The 20,037-nt window shown below is 41.5% G+C and overlaps 1 protein-coding gene across 3 annotated transcripts in view; it reads right to left on the bottom strand.

The window, feature by feature from the left end:
• The window catches only part of SUSD4 (sushi domain containing 4), a 71,810-nt gene that overhangs the window by 6,782 nt on the left and 44,991 nt on the right, over nt 1-20,037 (bottom strand). For all 3 annotated transcript variants that reach the window (XM_063328227.1, XM_063328228.1, XM_063328229.1), the window contains 2 exons: nt 16,647-16,826; nt 12,840-13,028 (listed from right to left, as the gene is read on the bottom strand). In XM_063328227.1, coding sequence (XP_063184297.1) covers nt 12,840-13,028; nt 16,647-16,826 — 369 coding nt within the window. The remainder of the gene's footprint in view (nt 1-12,839; nt 13,029-16,646; nt 16,827-20,037) is intronic.

Raw genomic sequence — 20,037 nt, 5'->3', positions numbered from 1 at the left:
GGCAAGGCTTAATAATAACTTGAAATCAGAGCAAGTAATTCACATAAAAATTCACATCCTCAATACTCCACATACTTTCCAAAGTCTCTGGGCCCACAAGAAAGAGGAATGCTTTACTGGCAAGTCAACTCAAGACTGAAAACAATTTTCTTAAGACTAGGGCAAAGGTATCAGACTGAAATAGTAGGAAAGCACCTTTTGTCCAGATCAGGGATCATCCTTCTATTAAGAAGAAAATGGTAAGTGAAAGCAACAATTCTGGCCCGCCATAAGGAGACCTGGTATATTTTTATTATCTACGCTTAGAGCATCAGAACGAAGGAAAACAGCAATTTAAACTTCTTTGCAGCTGAGTTTTGCCAAGCTACGACAGGCTGCAAGAGATGTGTAGATGCCCGATACCTTTCTAGCAATGAGCCAAGTAGAGCACATCTTGTCACAGAGAGCAGCCGCTCAGAGAAACACATTTCTCCTCTCCAGCAACGTACCTGCTGCCTCATCCCTAACTTCTTAATGTCGCCAAGGGCCAAAGCAGCCTGATGAATAAAAAAAGCCTCCGCGCTGGTGTCCCAGCAATGTGGATCAGCTGAGGAACGACACATTTCCAGGCAGATTAAAAACAATACACTGTGGGTGCAACCCAGATACAGAGCTGTCAGTCTGTTTACAAATGGAAATGAATTTTATAAAACCTGAAAAAAGGAGCATCACTCTTCACGCAGGGTATGTCCTCAGTGCTAAGAATGGGTGCCATCCCTTCCTCTGAAACCCTCCTTATTTCAAGGGGAATGCTCATGTATTGATGCTGTCTGGAAACTTCTGCAAACGTTTCTTTAATGTGCTGCAGAGTATTAGTCATGAATTAGAGTCAAGTTTTAAGCAGTCATACCTGCCAACAACTCTTGCATTAAACACACAAACAGCAGATGCAATACAGTTTGTTTGAACACAAGGGCATTTAGCTCAAATGAAACAGCACTTCGTTCTTACATCAGCTGGGCTGTCAGAGTCAGGGGTTTTCACTGGCTTGGGGCATCCCTCACCGCCTCTTGTGAACTTTATGTTCATCCAGTTTCAGGGTCCCTCAACATTTGCATGGGCAAACTGGCCCCCAGGTTACAATCAGTAACGCTCAGGTTCTGAGCCTCTTTTTCCAAATCAAATCAAGTTGAATTAAATACATCACAAACAACCAAAAATGAATTATTATTGAGCTCTGGGCAGTTAGTCATACGCCCAGTCCCTTTCTCAACCTGCTCTGTTCCCATGATTATCCTGGCCCAAGATCCTTTAAAGTCAGTGGCAGGATAGCCATGAAGTGGCCTTAGTTTTGATCACAGAAAAGCCCGATTATGAAAGTCCGGAGCACCGCTAACACTCTTGGCTCCTAAAGACAGAAGATTTTGATGGGGTCAGAAGATCTGACAGGGTCAGATCCCTTATTGCTGGTATTTACTTAGCACTATGCTGGATACCAGTGCAAGATACTGGTTACACAGACTAAAGGAATGTGACAGATCAAATATGGGTGAAAACTCAGGTGGCAAACCTAAGCCCACTGAAGTTTTCCAGGGAAGTTAAAATTCTATCATTCCCAATGATCAATTCTAATTGTATTTGGAAATTACAGGCCATGGACTTCAGGAAAATAAATCAAACTCCCAGAATAAAAATAGCCACAAACTGATTAAAATAAAATTGTGTCTGACAAGTACATTTTCACTGTCAAAGCTGACAGCAGTAGGAACGATAAATAAGCATAGAGACAAGTGAGTTGTACTTCAGGAACTTCTCACAGCTTAAAAAAAGCCCTAGGTGACACCAAATCTTTACTACCAATAGCTTTCAGCATCTTAACTTTAGAAAGCTTTTGAGACTTTAATGTGCTAATTACAACATCCAGCATGGATAAGCTAGTCGTATCTTCTGATGACCAACAATAAAAGACCACATGTGTATGTCCTCCACTTTGGAGCTCGTCAGAGGGACGGATATAATTTAGGCAGCATCTGCTGGTGGTTCTGCACTATGCGATCGCGGATATCTGGATCAGCCTCTATAGAGCAAATGGCCACAGACTGTAAGGGGACTTAGAAGAACTTTACAGCTCAGCATTCTCAGCTGAAAAGCTGAATCGTTCATCAAAAAGAAAGAACAAGCGTGTTTATATGGCAAACAAATCCCTTCCGGGATGCTCAAGACGCCTGTTACTCAAAGAAGTCGAAGGGCGGAATTCCTGATTTTATATGATGGACTTCCCCGCCTGCTCTTCGGAGCAGCTGGAGCCGAGGGCTCTCCTCTGAGATAAGCTGTGGGTTTTCTCCTCTGACTATTTTAATGAAAGATTAGTGCTCTCAGGAAGAGCTTAAAACCTGGGGAGTCGAGCCTTGTGTTACAAACACTGTCAAATACTGGCTTGGAGCAGAGGACCTGTTTCAGGCTAATAGAAGAGCTTTTTATAACAAAAGACAAGAGAATATGTCCCACCTGCAGGTGTGCCTGCAGACAACCCCTCCTCCCCCCTTTTGTGAGGTGTCCTGAGGTGCCAAGACCCCAAGCTCGGCTTTATGGGGTCCCTGCAAGAGACAGCACAGCGAAAGGCAACGGAGGGGCTGCCCTCCCAGCATGCCCCCTCCATCGCAGCCTCCACAGCGTGACAGCCCCAGGGTCCCCGTGAGGGTGACACAGGCTGCGGGCACTTACTGCCCAGACACTGGAGGAATAAATGGGATTCACCCAGTAATTTTTTCCTACTCATTACGGTCAAGAAGTTTTTTGAACTCTGCCCAGAGGATGCTGCAGTAATTCTGCACTGTTGACACTGGAACCGTAGGAGGGAGGAAAGATTTTTTGGCATTAGCATATTCTCAAATAACATTGATGGCACAGAATAAAGATGTCATGTCACTTTTTAAAAGCCACTGGCAGAGAGATAACAGTGGAGTTACAGATATTTACAATGCTCAAAACCTTCTTTTTAGTCAATTAGTTCAACGGCTAGTCAGTTCAGTCTTTGGTCAAAGTAGGCAGGAGGGAAATTATTCAGGTTTTGCCCAGCTTTTGTATGTCAGTCAAAAAATAAAAGCAAAAATGTCTTGAAATACAGGGCACTTACTTATAAAAAAGGGGTAGGAATAAGCAAGGAGCTTATTTTCCACCTTTGATTTTTTGCATAGTATGTTTTTTTTCTCTAGCTACCAGTCTGCCTTTCATGTAGGACGTTAGTTGCTCAGTTAGCTGGGCTGTCAGAAAAATCCAGTGTAAGGCCAGACATTTTCTGTTTGACACAGGGATGGACACGGTTAGCAACATTTGCACCTAAATAAAAATAATGCTTCTTCCAAACACAGTGCGAATGCCTGCTCATTATGCAAAGAGTGAGAAAAGATTAAAATGATACTTCACAATGAGAATGACACAGATGAAAACCTGGCACTTCCAATGTGCAGGGCAAATGCTGGTGTATCTCGCTAGATAGTAATCAGAGAGGTGGAGACGCTGTCTGGTTTGTGCACAAACTGGAAGGGAACAAGAGCTTCTCCTGACCCTCACTTGTCGGTCTTGTACATATCAGGACACTGATTAATACCAGAAATCTTGACACCTGTCATCTGGCTGCTGCATTCCAACCGATGTTTAATTGGAGCCATGATTTACTCCACGAGACCGCAGCAGTACACGTCCCCGCAGGTCTGACTCTTCTATCTAGGGTGGCCTCTTCCCCCCATGAGGCGTTACTGGCTAGCGTCTGGGGCCCCAGTAAGGATCCTTTTCCTTTGTACAAACACATGCTTGGGTACATAGGATCTGAAAATTCATTTTTTTACAGGAACATAGGAGATGAAGATTATGTTTCTTCCTTTTCCTGCTTCTTTATGAACACTGTGCTGATAAAATCTCGTTCCTAGGTGACTTCAGTGTCCTCACCCTTCAGGCTAAAACAAGTACTTAACCAAGAAGCCTTTCTCTCATATACCTCAATCAATTCCTGTCCAGTTCACCTGACAGATCTGACTGTTTCCACAGGTATTACCAGCACATGAATCACACTTGCACTGCACAGTACAGAACCCTAATTTCAAGCTCCTCATCCTCTTACATCCACATAACACCACGTTATAAGATAGTATGGAGGGGATGTAATGCCTGTATCCTATCTTCAGTTGATGGAACACCAGTATTAGCACCTTTCACAAAGAAAAATGTTTCTTAATAGTTATGAGTATGTAAAAAACAAACAAAAAGAAAACAAATGTGGTGTTCAAAAAAACCTAGCTGTTAGTTGTGGATTTTTAAACTCCAAAGACACTATACTGTTTAGAGAATGTATTGATTTATTTCTTAGACAAAAAGATCTCAAGACAAAAACTGGCAGACAAAAATGGGCATTTCTAGTGTGATATCAAATAGGGAAATCCTTGGGGAAAGAGGGAGCAGATGAAGTGAAGACATGCTTTAAGGAACTTTTCTGATTACTCATTTCCAAAGCAAAACGACAGCACCAATAGTAATACCAAAATAGAAAGTTTAGTGGAAACAACTAAGTGAGCACTAATATATAAAGTAACTCCTATTAAGCCTGACAGTAGACATGACTTAAAGTAACGAAGATACAAGATGTTTATTTTGAACTCTGAAGTTGCTAGCAAATTTACTTCTTGAAAGCCTATGGCAAGAATTATTAAAAATATTGTATTCTTAGACAATAATTTCCAAATTCTTTTCAATCTTAACCTTTCTCAATCACTTAACCTTCCCAATGCCGCTTACATGTTTTCTTCTGAGAAGACACAGTAACAGTTAAGAAACTTCTTCTCGCCCATTCAGCAAGTCAGTGTTCAAGCAGCTGGGAACCCACCCCAGGTCTCATGGCTCCACGCTGGACAATCACCCCTGGGATATTCTGTACCAGCTACAACAGCGAAGTAAGCCTTTCAGCGTGCACACAGTGAGAAGCACTTTTCACCTCCTACGAAGTGTGAAAACAAATTGAATAATTAAGTTTTTAATGAAAAGCCGCTTCTCTGGTCTGGCTTTGACAAACACCATCTTGGCGAAAATCGCTATCACTGACACCAGCTGTATGAGCCCAAATGAAACAGTATAAAAGTAGTTTTAAGCCTATTTTAATAATAGTTTAACATTAGCTGATTCCTAAATGGAAACAGAAGGTGATTACAATCATTTATCATACACAGAGCTTCCTCGTTACTAGAGTTACAAATTATGGAGCCCATTTTGCAGTTACAGTCAGCCAAGCTCCTACAGGAGCATCATGCCAAATTCACACTCATCCTCAACAGTCCTGCTGTTCCCAGCACAGCAACCTGTGAATCATTGATCTTAATGCCAAAGTCTTTCGCTTCAAATGCATTCCCCGAGAGATACGGGATGAAACACACCCCAAGTGACCTTTCTCCTATAAATTATAAGTTAAAAAGTGCAATTTTCATTAAAACTACAAAAAAGTGATAATGAGTTTGCAGCAATAGACAGCTAGGAGTTCTTTTAGCAAGGAGCCCACAGTTATCTTTAAGGAAATATTTATACTCCTTATTCACATGAGAGCGCTTGGAGTATTGTGGTCTCCTTTATAGCAGATCCTTTTAGCTTTCTTCATCACTTGCTTCTAGTTTTGTTTCTTCCTTCTCTCATGAGTGGTTCATTTTATGATCAGTAATGGTCTTTTTCGGACTTTGAGAAGCAGATGCTGGGGACTGCATAGACACCTAACAGGAAGGAATCAGAGAGCTTCAAAATAAGTCAAGGCTTGAGTGTTTGACAGGTGTCACAGGATAACTTGGAAAAGGTCAAAGTGCTTGGAAGTACAATGGAAGTGGAGGAAGGAAAGAGAGCTGTTGGGAAGCTGGCGACGAAAACCAGACAGATCAAAGCACCTGACAGGGATGTCCGAAGAAGCCAGCACTCACTGTGAGCTGGACATATCAGTGTTTTTATGTTACTTTAATCCCTCTTTCTTTAATAGCTTTTTCTGCTTTGTTTATAAGCAAGAATCCCTTGAGCCTGTGTAGCATCACCTACACCTGTCATCAGGGACTGACAGAGAAGGAACGCTGGAATAGACAAGCTGTTTTCCAGGGCTTAGCTGAAAGATGAGGAAATCAGGATATACCACCTGGGAGAAGGAAAAGTACAAGGTCCCATTCCCAATGGAGTGCTACTAGGGAAAAAAAAAGGGAGGGGAGGAAAAGCAGCAGGTGATCTTAGCACTGTAATACCACAAACCAGCTTACGAGACTAGGAACATGTGGAAGAGTATCGGTTTCTGTTATTTATGTTTTGTTATCAGGTGCCTGTGTACACTGATTGGTGAAACTGCCACCCTTTAAATATTGGTTTTTATCACTGGAAGTGAACAAACCTATGCAGCGAGGAGACTTCCTAACGCATAGAGCCTATAGCTACAGTTCCCTCCATTTGTGGAAGACATTCTGCGGTTGCACTGTGTAGCCAAATTTAATGAATGTGTCCATAAAGCAAAGAGATATTTGATTTCAAGGTAGAAAATGTAGTGTGCTTTTCCTTTCCGAGGAGCCCTGCCAGATACAGTTAAAGATTAATATTATAAAACAGCCCTTGGGGAGAAGTTTTGTCCGCTCCCCCCCCACCTAACCCTCAGCATATTTAAAGCACCGTGGATAAAACCCTACATGCATCTGGCAGCTAACGTGGAACTTCAGGGCAGAAATTATGGCTCCATAAAAAAGTTGAGACGTCTGGCTGATTCTGGAAATGCTAAGGAGTTTCTGAAAGGTGATAGAGCAGGTGTAAAACAATGATTTACTGTGACAGTCCTGTGCAGCAAGCAGAAACAGAAGACATAAAAGAAACAGATTACAAGTTGTTCTTCTGCTGCTTTCTTGAAAAACTATGAACAGTGGAGAAGGCATCTATTTCAATCACAGCCAAGATCAAAGATTTCTGCAATGCAAAGAAGGAGCAGTCACTTAGAAATATAATGGTATTTATCTTCTTCAAACAATGTCTTCAGCTTGGAGACTGTTCTCTAAAGCTCCCATCCTTCATAATGAGAGCTGTAAGAAGCCCACGTTTGTGTATCATTCTGTCTCAAAATGTGGTCTGGTTTTCTTCCTGTTTCACTTTGCAATACACCTGCTGGAGTTGAGAAACTGGACGATTATTAAGCAGTATGTCCACAGAAGAACGTGGTTTGTCTGCCTAGTATTTCATGTCACCATGCTCTTTCTGAATTCCATTCCCTTCCATGCTTCTTCAGCTGTGGGTAAAGGTGTACAGATGAATTTTAGTATTCTCCAACAGCACAAAAATCCAGATATTCCAAGTCACTATGAGCAGCTCCTTAAAACATTCAACTTCCACACTCAGACAGGGTGGCCAGACCCGTGTCATTTCTGCACTCCTGGGTGATGAAAGAATTAACTGTCTACAGTGCAGAAACACACGTAATTATTGAACGACTTTTTTAAAAGAAAACTATCCTTTTAAACTTCTTTGTCACACTTGCTTTCTGCAACTCAGTCCCCCCCCCAGGGTGAAAGACTATCAGCCTATTTCATCCTTTGGCCACCAGATGGAAAGGTGTTGCCCAAGTAAAAGTGCTTACAAATATTGTTGGCTGCTGCTATTTACTGCTGGCTGTCGTTCCCGCGTTGCAAGAAGAATTGCTGTAGGCAGTGAATATATTCTGAAACACCACTCTAGTCAGAGCTATTAAAAACAAGGCTATCAATGCGCCTTATGTTAACATTAACTCAGTTAACTTGGACAACCTCTTTGTCAGTTGAGCAATATTTAATTTATTCTCCCCTCCTGCCTGCAAGCTGAGCAGGTGTCAACCTAGAACAGAATCCTGGTATCTACCTCTCTTGATTTATTAATACCACCGTGTTTCACAACTTGCTTGTATTGCTGCCCTCTGCTCCCTCGTTTTTATCTGTTGGAGATCTGCATCAACATTCTCTTCCCTGAGGATATGCATCAGTCTGTCATGTTGGAATTTATCTAAAGCCTTCTCAATGTCAACAAAGAAACACAGAGAGAAATCCATTCATACTGACGTACAGCATCTCTGGCTTAGGATTGCTTACTTTATTCTGACTCCTGAACACAAACTGGTTACAGGCTAACTCGTATCTTTTTTCTCAGGGTATTGCTGTATGTTCCATCAAGAATTTAAAATATTTTAAGGGCATAGTTTATCAAACGTATAGCTTGGTGTCAATCACCGTTTATGGCATTAGCAATTGTTATATAAGAATGAAGATTTTTGAAGCTTTCCTTCAAAGTATCCTGTGTGTAACTGGTTAGAAAGTTTAAGGTGCTTCGTTTTGAAATATCAAGCAGCTACGGCATTTCACCTGCAATATCAGCCTCCTCCCGAGCTCTTTCACGCTCTTTACTTTCTAGGTTCTATGTCAGAATTATCAGACCCTCTTCTATGACTGTCTGTCCTCACGTTTATGAACATAATAATTTTAAAGCTCAGTCCTGTATTCTTGCCTGTCTTTCCAGAATATTTTTTATTTGTAGCATACTTTGCTATTTTTAATTCTCACATGAATAACCCCTTTTTATTTTTCAGAAATTTCCTGGTGCTCTAGGTAGGCGGGGTTTTTTGTTCCCTTGCACTTCTTCTGGTTTGTGGTGCAATTTTCTTAATTCCTTCCTTCTCCTACCTTTCTCTCATCGTTTCTATAACTTTTAGGATCCCTTCCATAATCAGTTGTTAGCTTAGTGTAATATCTTTTCACCTCCCCCCACAACGAGGTGGCTTTATATACCAGAGCTCTGAAATACCTTCAGTTTTCCTCAGTTTTTCCTCTCTTCTGCTCCTTGACTCTCCCCTTTAAAGTCCATTCCTCATGTTTGTTTCATTTTAATTTTGCATCTACCTACAAAAATTTGAAGTATTTTCTATTTAGCATTCTTTCAAGCTTAACCTCAGCTAGAGAATCTGTTGATCCTAGCATGCAGAAGGAAGTTCTAATATTGCAATAGATCTGATTTCCTGCAGGACCAGCTTTTGTGTTCAGCTGGGATGATGCTGAAACCAGTCATTCCAGACAACAGGATCATGTCTGCTGTTGCAAATTCAATCGACCTGTTTTTCCTTTTACTCTTAAATACCAAGCCAGGAATTCCCAATTACACTATCCATACAACTGCTTTACGTTCTAGCATTAGCACTGAGATCAAATTCTCCCAGCCTTTCCTCTCTTTGCCTGCTTTTCCCCCTGTTCTTTATAAGCACCATGCCTTACGTCTTCTTGGAAGTCTTCCAAAGGGCATAAAAGATTAAAATACAGAGTCCAGATGGCAAGGTGTGTAATCATATGCCGATCGCATTCCCAAAGCACTAATGGCTTTTTGGTTTTTTTTTTTTAAATTTCTCCGAATCCTGTATAATGTCTTTATTCACCTTAAAGTATCATAGCATAAACACTTCCTAGTTCTATATGTTTCATTTCACAGAGTTCCATACCAGTATGTTTTCAAGTGTTTGTTCTCCTCCAGTGTTTTTGGAAGCCATCTGATTTTACAATTAATGTTTATACCCCACGTGGGAATCTTCAGTGTAAGAGTTTTTCCACCCATCTTTTGCATATCTGATTTTATGAAGGCAATCACTAACTTAAATTAATTTCTACAGATGGATGATTAATCCCAAATTGGTAATTTAAAAATCATATAAATAAATAAAATAACTTTTTCCTTAGATTTTCATATATCTGTGGAAGTGGCTAGCGAGTTTCAGTACAAAAGAAAGGTTACAAAACTTCTGCGTAATTATGGAATTCCACTAGAAAAAAGTATATTAAGAAAGTTACAGATGTAAATCGAGGACTTAAAGGAAAAGTAAATTCTCTGTTAAGATGATTCATCTTATCCTCTTAATGACCGTAAAATTTTCTAGCACTGGTAAAACAACACCATTTCCTCTACCATCATTCTCAGATATAGCTGAACCATTTCAACTGAAGCTTCCCAAATGATTCTGCTTCAGGCAGACACTTCAAAATCAATCCAAATGTTTTAAATTTGGCAAAGGTACAAGCATTTAAGAAGACAATCTCCTACCAGTAAATACTTGGCAATGTGAGCTAGAGGCATCCTTATGTGCCTGAGCTATAACAGCTTCCCTGATCTGATGCAAACAGCTGTTTCTGGGAAGCCGCTGCAGAACTCTGCAGTGTTGGCCACACTTCAGTACCAGGTAACCCCGTTTTTAGGCACTACTGTGACTAAAGCAACAGTGATTTTAATTATCAGAAAAATCTTCTTCCCTATCAGGAAAAAATTAGTCTCCTGCCAGAGTCTGTGGAAGCTCTGCACTTGTCAATACTGAGAGCAAGACTAGACTTGAGCATTACAAATCATGCTGTAGGATGGGAGCCGAGTGGTCCCTGGTGTAACTATTGGTTTAAATGTAGCTGCAAACCCTTCATTCAGAATTTATTTGGCCTAACAAAGAGGGAAGAATTCATGAGATTGACACATAGCATTTGTGTGATTACGCACGTATTTAAGAAATTCCTTCTGTGAAGACTTCAAGAAGAACATGTATCAAAATGAGAAAGCTGTAAGCAGCATTGGTTACAGCAGCGTAAAAGCTCTAAAATGGTTTACTATAGCTTCCTAACAACCATTTCCTTTTTAATCATTACCGTATTAAAATCCTGAGCAGGACATGTTATTAGAGTAAATTTTGAATTGATCCTGGAAATAAATAAATAGAATTAATTTGTTATTTGCAGATTTCCTCTGTGAAAAATACTGCTTGGCGACATTATACCTCACACGTAAAAGGCATGCTGAAAAATGAGCTTGACATTGGTATGCAAGGTGCAGAATAAAAAAATATGCAGGGAGGGAGTTTTGTCCGCTAATTGAGAGCAGTGGATTGTAACGAGATTCCTGGAGACTGGCACTCCTCGCATAAATCACTTGAACGAACACTTTGAAACGGGAGCATCTCAAGTTGATTTACCCTATCTGGATTTAATTTTGAGGTTCGCTGCGTACCAAGTGAAGCAGCCCTACAACAGAGTTCACAAGGGGGGGGACTGTCAGGGGGTGACCTTTTAGTGACGTCGCTCTCTCTTCTGCCCCAACAGAAGCAGGGACAGCCCCAAAGCTGAGGAGAACCTGCTCTTGTAAGCGTTATGCTCCAGGCTTCGGTCTCCTGTGGTTCACTCAACACACACACAGATGGGATACCAACATGAAATCACCACGGAAAGTTTTAACATTTAGAGAAAGTGATAAGAAAGAGATTAAAAGGGAGGCTGGATCTAAATCAAAACTCAGGAGGCTCCCAGATGGCTTTGACCCAGTGTCTGGCACACACTGATCCCCCCGTCACAGATCGTCACAGTTGACGGGGGATGATAACTTCTGACATGTTATTTAAGATATAGAACGGTCAGGGCAGGAGTTCTTATGTTTTAAATTACCAAGAAAAAAGAGCCTCTCCATGGCTTTATAATACAAGCAATAAACAACGAGGACATGAGTTTTCTCCAGAATTTTGACAGCAGCTGGAACACTAACCTGTGTTAAGTGAGGACAAGACACAACTTTTTCTGCCTCATACACCTGAGTTTCTGTATTTTACTCCTTTTACCTTCCTAACTGGAGAATTGTCATTTTTATCAAAACAGTTATACTGTTGGATTAAGCCTAACAGGGCCCTTCTGATTTTTTAATATCTTTTCCATGTTATAAGCAACAACAAACCAACCTTCCAGAAATGGCTTACATAGAACTGATTTGGAATTAATCCTTTTACAGTGTGCTAAATAAAAAAAAATTCATCTTGTTATGTCTTTCCAAAATTGCAAAGGCTTTTTTGAATTTTGGAACTTGAATCGTCAGTTAAAAATAAGGATCATTTTATTATTTTTGTGCAGTATATCGCTTTGTTGATGCTGCTGGCAAATTTTTACACTTCCAGAATGCTTAGCATTTAGCCCAGTGACATAGCATCAGATATGCATTCGTATAATTGCTTTTAGCTAAATGGTATATATAGATAAGCTTCCTTACAGGCTTGAAATAGAGCAAAAATGTAGTCCTTTTAGGGGAATGAAACGTAGGGGATGTACTCAGATTCTGATGACTTCTAGGCTGTTTCATTCAAGATGCAGTATGAAGATGGAGGAAGGCAATTGACAAGGTTTTGACAGTGCATGGAACAATCCATTCGGTATCTTTCTTTCAAATGTATAGAATGCAAATATAAATGCACTCCAACATCCTCCATTCCAGCACTGCAGCTATAGTCACACATTATTCCTTTTGGCTTGACAAGATTTCCCTCAGTTCCACACTGAGTGACCATAGTTTTTATGTTCCTAATAAATAAATTAGCTCAGTCACTTTGGTTGCAAATGTTTCTTTAAGATTAACTCCTATGAGAGACAACAAATATTCAAGCATGCAGCGTCATGTAGCACTGAGTAATGTTTGCAGCTGGCACAGCCCAAGCTTAGAGTTTCTATGGAGTATTTTTTAGTTCATCATGGAAATCTATCCGTATCTATAGAAACTCTGACCATCTGCACATGAATGTGAATTCCATAATTTCCTCAGCATTTTTATTAGAAAAGCTGCAAAGAATTTACATTTTAAGGGCAAAGCAATCATTGTTAAGAGCTTCCTCTCTTGTACTTCGGACACATTAGTTAACAGTGGAGTGAACTACAACAGGCTGCGCGCAACAAAACCCAGATACGCTCTTACATATGGCGTAACGGTGGTTATAGCCCTGCGTTAAAATCATATAGAACATGCCGATTTTGCAAAATTGAAAGAAAAACAAACAATAAGACATTTACCTTCCACATCAAGGCACCTAGGTGGGCTATCTGACCAGATAAGGTTATACATGCACTCAAGGAACTCTGCCCCTTCTAGTTTATATCCAGGGAAGCATTGATAATACACCACTGTTCCTACGGGGAAGGAGGACTCGAACTCAGATATGTTAATGTAACTATGAGGAAGAACCAATGGCCTCAGGCAACCTGCAAATTAAGAAGAGGGAGGTATCTTTTATTATCAGGTGCTTATCTCAGTCATCTTAACACATCTTGGTTATAATTCCTAAATTGAAGAGTGTGATATTTCTCATCTTCTCTGCTATGAATGGCATGCCTGTGTAAGCTCCCTCAGATACATATGTCTCATTATCCTGTTTCAAACCCTTTCATTGTTTAGCCCACACGCTTTGCTAGCGTGGGATTCACTCTCAGCAAATCCAGGAAAGGTTTACTGAAAATGACAGTATTTTGTTTCACAAACATTCACTGGTTTAGCAGATGGCAGTTTCTTTTTGAGGTAGAATCTTTAATAAATAAAGATTGTCATTTATATAAACCATGAGTTTTATTCCTCCTCTTAAAACTGACAGGCCTGTAAACCATCTTTAGTATTAAAACTGCTCCTGTGACAAAGTGCACACAACTGTAAAAGATTTGAAGACAGAATTAATGATTTTGAAACTCCAGTCTGAGAAAATTTAAAGGGACATGACTTCCTCTGAGCAGTCCCACGATAAACACTGAGCGAGGGCTCAGCCTGGGTTATCAAAAAGTTAAGGTACCTGTTATCACCAGAAATTGTAAATGTAGTCAGCGACTACATTCTACTTCTGGAATTACTTCTGAGGGATTTGTACCATGGGTAGTACTGAGCTGTGACAGTTAAATGGTCACCAGCCATATTTGGTGCAAGAAAGAGCAGTGAATTTAATAGATGACATGACTTTATAACATGTCATTCACAGCCAGGCGGAGTCTGTTTTGAGCTGGTATTTCGATAAGAGTTGGTACTAGAGAAAGAAAAGCAATTCCTCATGGCCTTAGAAATGACCCTCCGGGTAATACTTAATACTGTTGATTTTTTAATTTGCAATAATGTGTAAGAAAGGCGATTAGTAATCAGGGAATGAAAAATAATACTGTAAAGTCATGAGACTAATAGGAGCTGCATTATGGCAATCCAGAAATAGGTCTCTTGCCCCTGCTAGGAATTTGTGAAGGATGTTCATACGACTCTCATAATTTTAAGCCTGAGGGGGAAACTAAAAGCAGTCTGAGAACTTCTTCTAAGATGCTGCCATCTGAAATAAAAAGTCTTGGCAGCACTACAAGTGGTTATTTCCTTGCAGTGGTCATTTGAGGGAGAGGGACAAAACCAAAAGAAAACAACGGAAAAAGCTTGAAAGCTTTTTACAGCACACTGTACCACCAGAGCAGTGGTTTTGATAACTGTTTTACTAGCTGGTTATCTCCCTGCTCAAATAAAGCTTCAAGCATCCTCCTATCTACTAGGTATTGCTCGCACGCCTGATCAAGTGTGCTCCCCACGTAACACAGTGGTTCCTGCAAGCTGAGCAGCCCACTGAGCAGGACGATATAAGCAGCTTCCAGCGGGACAGAAAGAAGGAGTGCAGGCTGCCCGAGCACGACCAAGCATCCCCTTCTCTGAACTGTATCGGGGGAAAAACTGTCCCGCCAGCTCATAATTTTAATGCTCATTGGGTTCCTTGTAATGCAGGACAGAGATTTACTTGAATTTGTATGACAGCCAAGCGTTTGTGAAAATCCCTAGGTCTCCAAACACCTCAAGCTGTTTGAAAACTTAATTTTGACATTTTTTTGCTAAGTAATTCACATCATTCCAGATCAGTAATTATCATTATTATCTTGTGGCAAAAATAGTTTGAGGTTGGATACTTATACGCTCTATGATCCTTTCCCACTGCTCTGCCAGAAGAAAAGGCATCTTAGTGTCATGAGACTCCCCTGCCTGTTGTAATCAAAGGGCCATAGAAATGTAATTGACAGCCTACCTAGTGCAAGTAGACAAGTGCTTTTGATATTATTAGTGCTTGACATAGTAAAAAGAAAATTCTGGAGACAACTTTGGAACAGGTTCATAGGATTTGGTAAAATATGGCAGGTACTCAAGTCTGAATTGCCCATTCTCTACTTGTCCGGCAGTTACAGCACTTGGCTCTTGTGCAATTGTTTTTTCACTTTTATTAGCACCGCTTTTATTCTGAAAAGCACTTAATATTGAATATTGAGTAGCAGCAATTAATTATGTCTCATAGTATAAATGTGGCCATAGAAGAAAGTAACAAGCCAAGGGGGTACTTGGGGTACTTTTGCTGACCCAGTTAATACTGGCTCTCACAAAATTTCCACCTGGATCTTTGGCAAATACAGTACCTGCACATTAATCTTTAGAGTATTCATCTCACCTAACCACAAGACTTTTAATCTACCTTAATTAGATGTGAGCTGCACCCACTCTCAAAAATGGGCTGTATACTTCATACTGCCATACACGATGCCATTGCTGGTAAGAAACCCCAAAACTAGTGCCCACGTTTTTATGCGTTTGTGAAAACTCCCCTTTTCTGTTTGCCCTATTCAGATACAACGTGTGCATCTAAAACACGGAGCTGGCCCTGTCACGTGCCTAATTTTTGACATGTCTGTGCCATAGTCTAAGACGAGACCTCGGGGGACAGTTTGGTGTGCCCCAAACCAAGGGTCCCTCACTGTGGAGACCCGCACAAACTAGGCTCCTATAACTTCGGACCCTGGCGCCCATCGATCTCATCACTTTACAGCAGAAACACCAAGCTCTGATTTCCTTGTCTCACCCTGCCACCGTCACTCCGTGAAGTGGCCCAGCTGCCCTGCCTGCCTGCCCCGACTCTGCAAATTGATGTGACGGTGTAATTAAGTGCCTACAGAGAACTGTCAGCTTTAGGAGACGACAGACGGGTTGGAGGAAAGTTAATACTAACCCAATCTTCTCCTTAGCACAAGACGGTTAAAATCTTTCCATGCTGTTCAGCTGGTCAAGTTTGCAACCAAAACGTGAATTGGTTAAAACCAAGTCAATGGTACTAACACATGCCTGTCAGAAATGTAAAGTTAATAGCAGCCCAGCGTTATTTAACTCCCATTCACTAAAGCTGAATTACCCCCAGCCATTTCTCGCAGTCTAAGCGAAGCTGGGATCTCATGCTGCTAATACTACTAGTGCTGCTGCTAACGGCTTTTCTGGCCAAAATCATTCCTGTGCGCACCCTGAATTTTCAGGCAGTGCCTTTGGGCTTAATGGACTGTGAACATGATCAACAACTCCGCTCAAAACTCCGACAGAAGAAGAGGTTCCAGCTGCTTCTCTCCTTTACCCTTGCCTGCTGCACAAGGCAAAGAAAGGTAAATTGCATTTAGAGGCTTAAGTTTTTCCAGAAATTTATTGGTGCAATAATGTCAGTTGCCCGTCAGATCTTTTGCGGAACTTCTGGCTGATTTAACCCTGATTTATTTATTTATTTATTTTAATGCAATGTATCTGTGTCAGATTTTAGGCTAGCAAACAAAAGGCAATATTTAAAGTAGTATTTTAAGTACGGGTAGTTCAGAAAGCGACATGTTCTTTCCTGCAGTGAGCCATGGGGAGGAGAAACCAAAATAAAACCTTAGCAGCAGCACTATTCAAATACTGTACAGTGGAGCTTATCAGATGACTGACATCCTCACAGCTGTCGAAAAAAATATTGGCAAACTATCACAAGGTGCATGATCTATAAAACAGGATGTGCCGGTGTACTAAACCTTGACAAATGGGCAGATTATCCCATGTTCCATCGTCTTGACATACTGAAACCATGTTGTCTAAGTCAGGATAACGGATCTGGAATCCTTCATGACAGCTGATTATTAACTTATCGCCAGTCCTGTATGTCTTGTTATGAATCTCTGCATCTTCAACATGTGGAACAAGGCAATCTGTGACTTCATGAAAAAAAAAAATAGTAACTTAATTAAAAAAACATGGCTGGCTATTCAATAATCAAGCTCTTAAGCAAAAGTCATCAGTTAATGTAAGTGCTCTGCTTAAACCGTTTGGAAAATACATGCATTTCAGTAAATACGTCCTTTCCCTAGTTAACCATCAGTTACAAAGTACTGTAGTAGAAGCTGACATGCTACAATAATGGATCATTCCCCCAGACTTTCTTAAACAAACAAAATTAAGAGAGTTTAGGAAGAATGTTTTTAATTTTGTCCTTCCGTTCATCATGTGTGCAAATTACACCGCACAGTCTGACCATCCTGAAGTCCCACGCGAAGGCAGACTCTTTGACAGCACTAAGGACAGGACGAAAAAAAAGATAAAATACAGATATGGCATGAGGAACACAGAAAAACTGCAGTCTTAGCAGAGACAGATACAAATCAGGTACATTTACAAGGGTTTACCCAGCTCCATTCCACGGAGTTCATTATGAGAATGTCTTCACTTGAATCTCATTGGTTCTGTCCTAAAGCAGGTAATTTTATGTGCCTGAGTTCATATGCCTTTATAGGGCATAGGCCCTTTAGAGGGCATGATTTTTAAGGCCCTGAGCAGCAGGTCAAGTGCTTGTAGAAGACTCTCAACAAGGGCAATGACTACACTATTAGAATTTATTCGTTTATAAATGCCCCAGCCTGGGATGATGATGTGCACCCCAACCCCAACAGAAGGTTATAAAACGGCCTGTGATGAGGCTGCAGACATCAGCGTCGGAGACCGGACAATTTTCTCTCTGGCAAGTTAATCAGCAGAGAAGACAGCAGAGGGTGCCCCATAGGAAATGCCTGATGCTAAGCCGTGAATGCTGTCACCGAGAGGCTGCCCCGGGCACCCCCGAGGACGGGATGAGATGGATGGGGATCCTGCTCCGTGGCCACGCAGGAGGAGGTCGGAGATGGATGCCAGAAGATAACGTCAACGAACAGCTCACTCTCTTGGCATAACAGCTTTCTGTCGCTATACAAATGAGAGGTGTGTATACATACACTGCAGTAAAAGATGAGATTTCACTGTCAAAGCGGAGGAAATTGATTCTGTAACAACGATCTATTGCGGTGACTTCATCCCCATTATTCCAAGTAACAGCTATAGATCGGATCACTTTAATCGGCTAGATGCTGGCAGAGAGCAGTGATAAGTTGCTCACTGTACCATCCTTCGCCTGCGACATCCTGGCTGACTTTGATAACAGGCCTGTTACAAGCCCCGGCTAAACACAAGACCAATGGACCACAGTGTAACAGCTCTTTTTCCTGACGCCTTGTGAGCAAATGCTTTCCCGCTGGCTGAATTTGTATTGTTTAGCACTTAGCCAGGCATAAATTGCAGTAGCCACGTCTCCACAAACAACTGGATCAGCTGGCACAAATTCTGCTTGGAAAAGCTGAGAATAAGTGACTGGATTTAAAAATGTCCTGTCCTAGAAAATAAACTGCTTTACTCTAAGTACTTTTCAGCAAATCCGTGCAAGCTGCTAAACCATTTAAGGGAATACGCGGTCTTTAACCAGCATTGAACAGCAATGGCTATGACCTACACTCCTTTCTGGAAGTTTTACATGATCTGCTTATCTCCTTTGTGAATTTTAAACCAGGTCAGCCAAAAGAACACCCTAGTTAGGACACACATTCCTTATCTTGAGGAGGCACGAAGAGGTGGGGTGCAGCCAGCAGGCCCAGCAGCCTGCAAGGTGCAAGGGCTCATCTTGACATAACTTTCATGAAGATGCAGCTTTGTACATTAGGAGTTCTTCGCTTTAGCAAACCAAGTGTGTCCCCCATCAAAACAAGACTGGTCTGAAGAGTAAAATTTGTTAATCCCTATAGTCATAGTGAGTTAGTTTATGTGCAAACCATGCATCATTTCTCAGAACTGTTTCTTCCAGCCCATGGGGAAGGAGGACCACCCCCCCTCCTCCCAAGACCATCTGGACCGTAAAGGCAACACAGAAGGAAGGCATGACTTGGACACTATGGAGACAGCCACACCATCCATGGGTACCAGCTGGCTTAGCACAGCTTGTGTCTATGCAGGTGAACCCCTACCCTCCAAAAATTGTCCCTGGTCCATGCTAGTCCAGCAGGTGCTCGTAGGAATTGTTTGGGGAGTACTACTTGACGTTGGCCAAAAGCATGTCAGGGACCTTTCTAACACCGTAACAGTATGTGCAATTGAGTAACAGTGCCCTGGCCCGTGCTCTGGCACCGTTTTGTTTACTAGTCTGTATGTAACTCAAATGCAGAGGTCCAGTGCTCCCATGGATCTCACTGTGGAGCGGGCTCTGAATTAGCCTTGACTACATCTAGCCACAACACTGACAGGCTCGAACGGAGAGGAACAGGGAGGAAGGATGAAAGGAACATCATGAAGAATGGATTGAATGCAGGTACAGCTCACTTGTACCCTGTCCTCTAAAAAGCAAACATATATTGTCTCTTGTTTTTCACTGGTGTTAAATCCTTGTCTTTGCTTGTATTAAAGCAATGCACAGAGACTTCGCCTAAGATCGATGGGGCCAGGCTCTTTTCAGTGGTGTCCAGTGACAGGACAAGAGGTAATGGGCACAAACTTGAACTTAGGAAGTTCCATCTCAATATGAGGAGGAACTTCTTTACTTTGAGGGTGGCAGAGCCCTGGAACAGGCTGCCCAGAGAGGTGGTGGAGTCTCCATCTCTGGAGACATTCAAAACCTGCCTGGATGCGTTCCTGTGCAACCTGCTCTGGGTGACCCTGCTCTGGCAGGGTTGGACTAGATGATCTCCAGAGGTCCCTTCCAACCCCTGCCATTCTGTGATCTATGACCATTTTGCTAAGCGCAGGTTACAAACATCATACAGTGCTTGTAACCAGGCTTAAGAATCAGAAAACACTGGACAAGACAGATAAGAGATGAAAGAAATAAAAATATTTCAGTCATCTCATAGGTCCAGGGACAAAGGCAAAGAGAAACGAGTGCTAAATGTCATACAGGAAAACTATGGCCGAAGTACGTACTAGTATACTACTTTCACTGCAGGTTTATCATCCCTGTCAGCGGGAGAATGAGGCACTGAGGACACCTCCAAGGCCTCCGCCTGCAGAAGCACTGGGAGAGAAATGCACAGCTCTTCGCTTGGTTGCCATCTCCTTATAGACTGTAAATTTAGA

This window comes from Chroicocephalus ridibundus, chromosome 3 (genome assembly GCF_963924245.1).
Source record: "Chroicocephalus ridibundus chromosome 3, bChrRid1.1, whole genome shotgun sequence".
NCBI classification, from domain to species: domain Eukaryota; kingdom Metazoa; phylum Chordata; class Aves; order Charadriiformes; family Laridae; genus Chroicocephalus; species Chroicocephalus ridibundus.
Note: the sequence above shows the minus strand (reverse complement) of the source record. Positions and strands in the feature narration are given on the sequence as shown.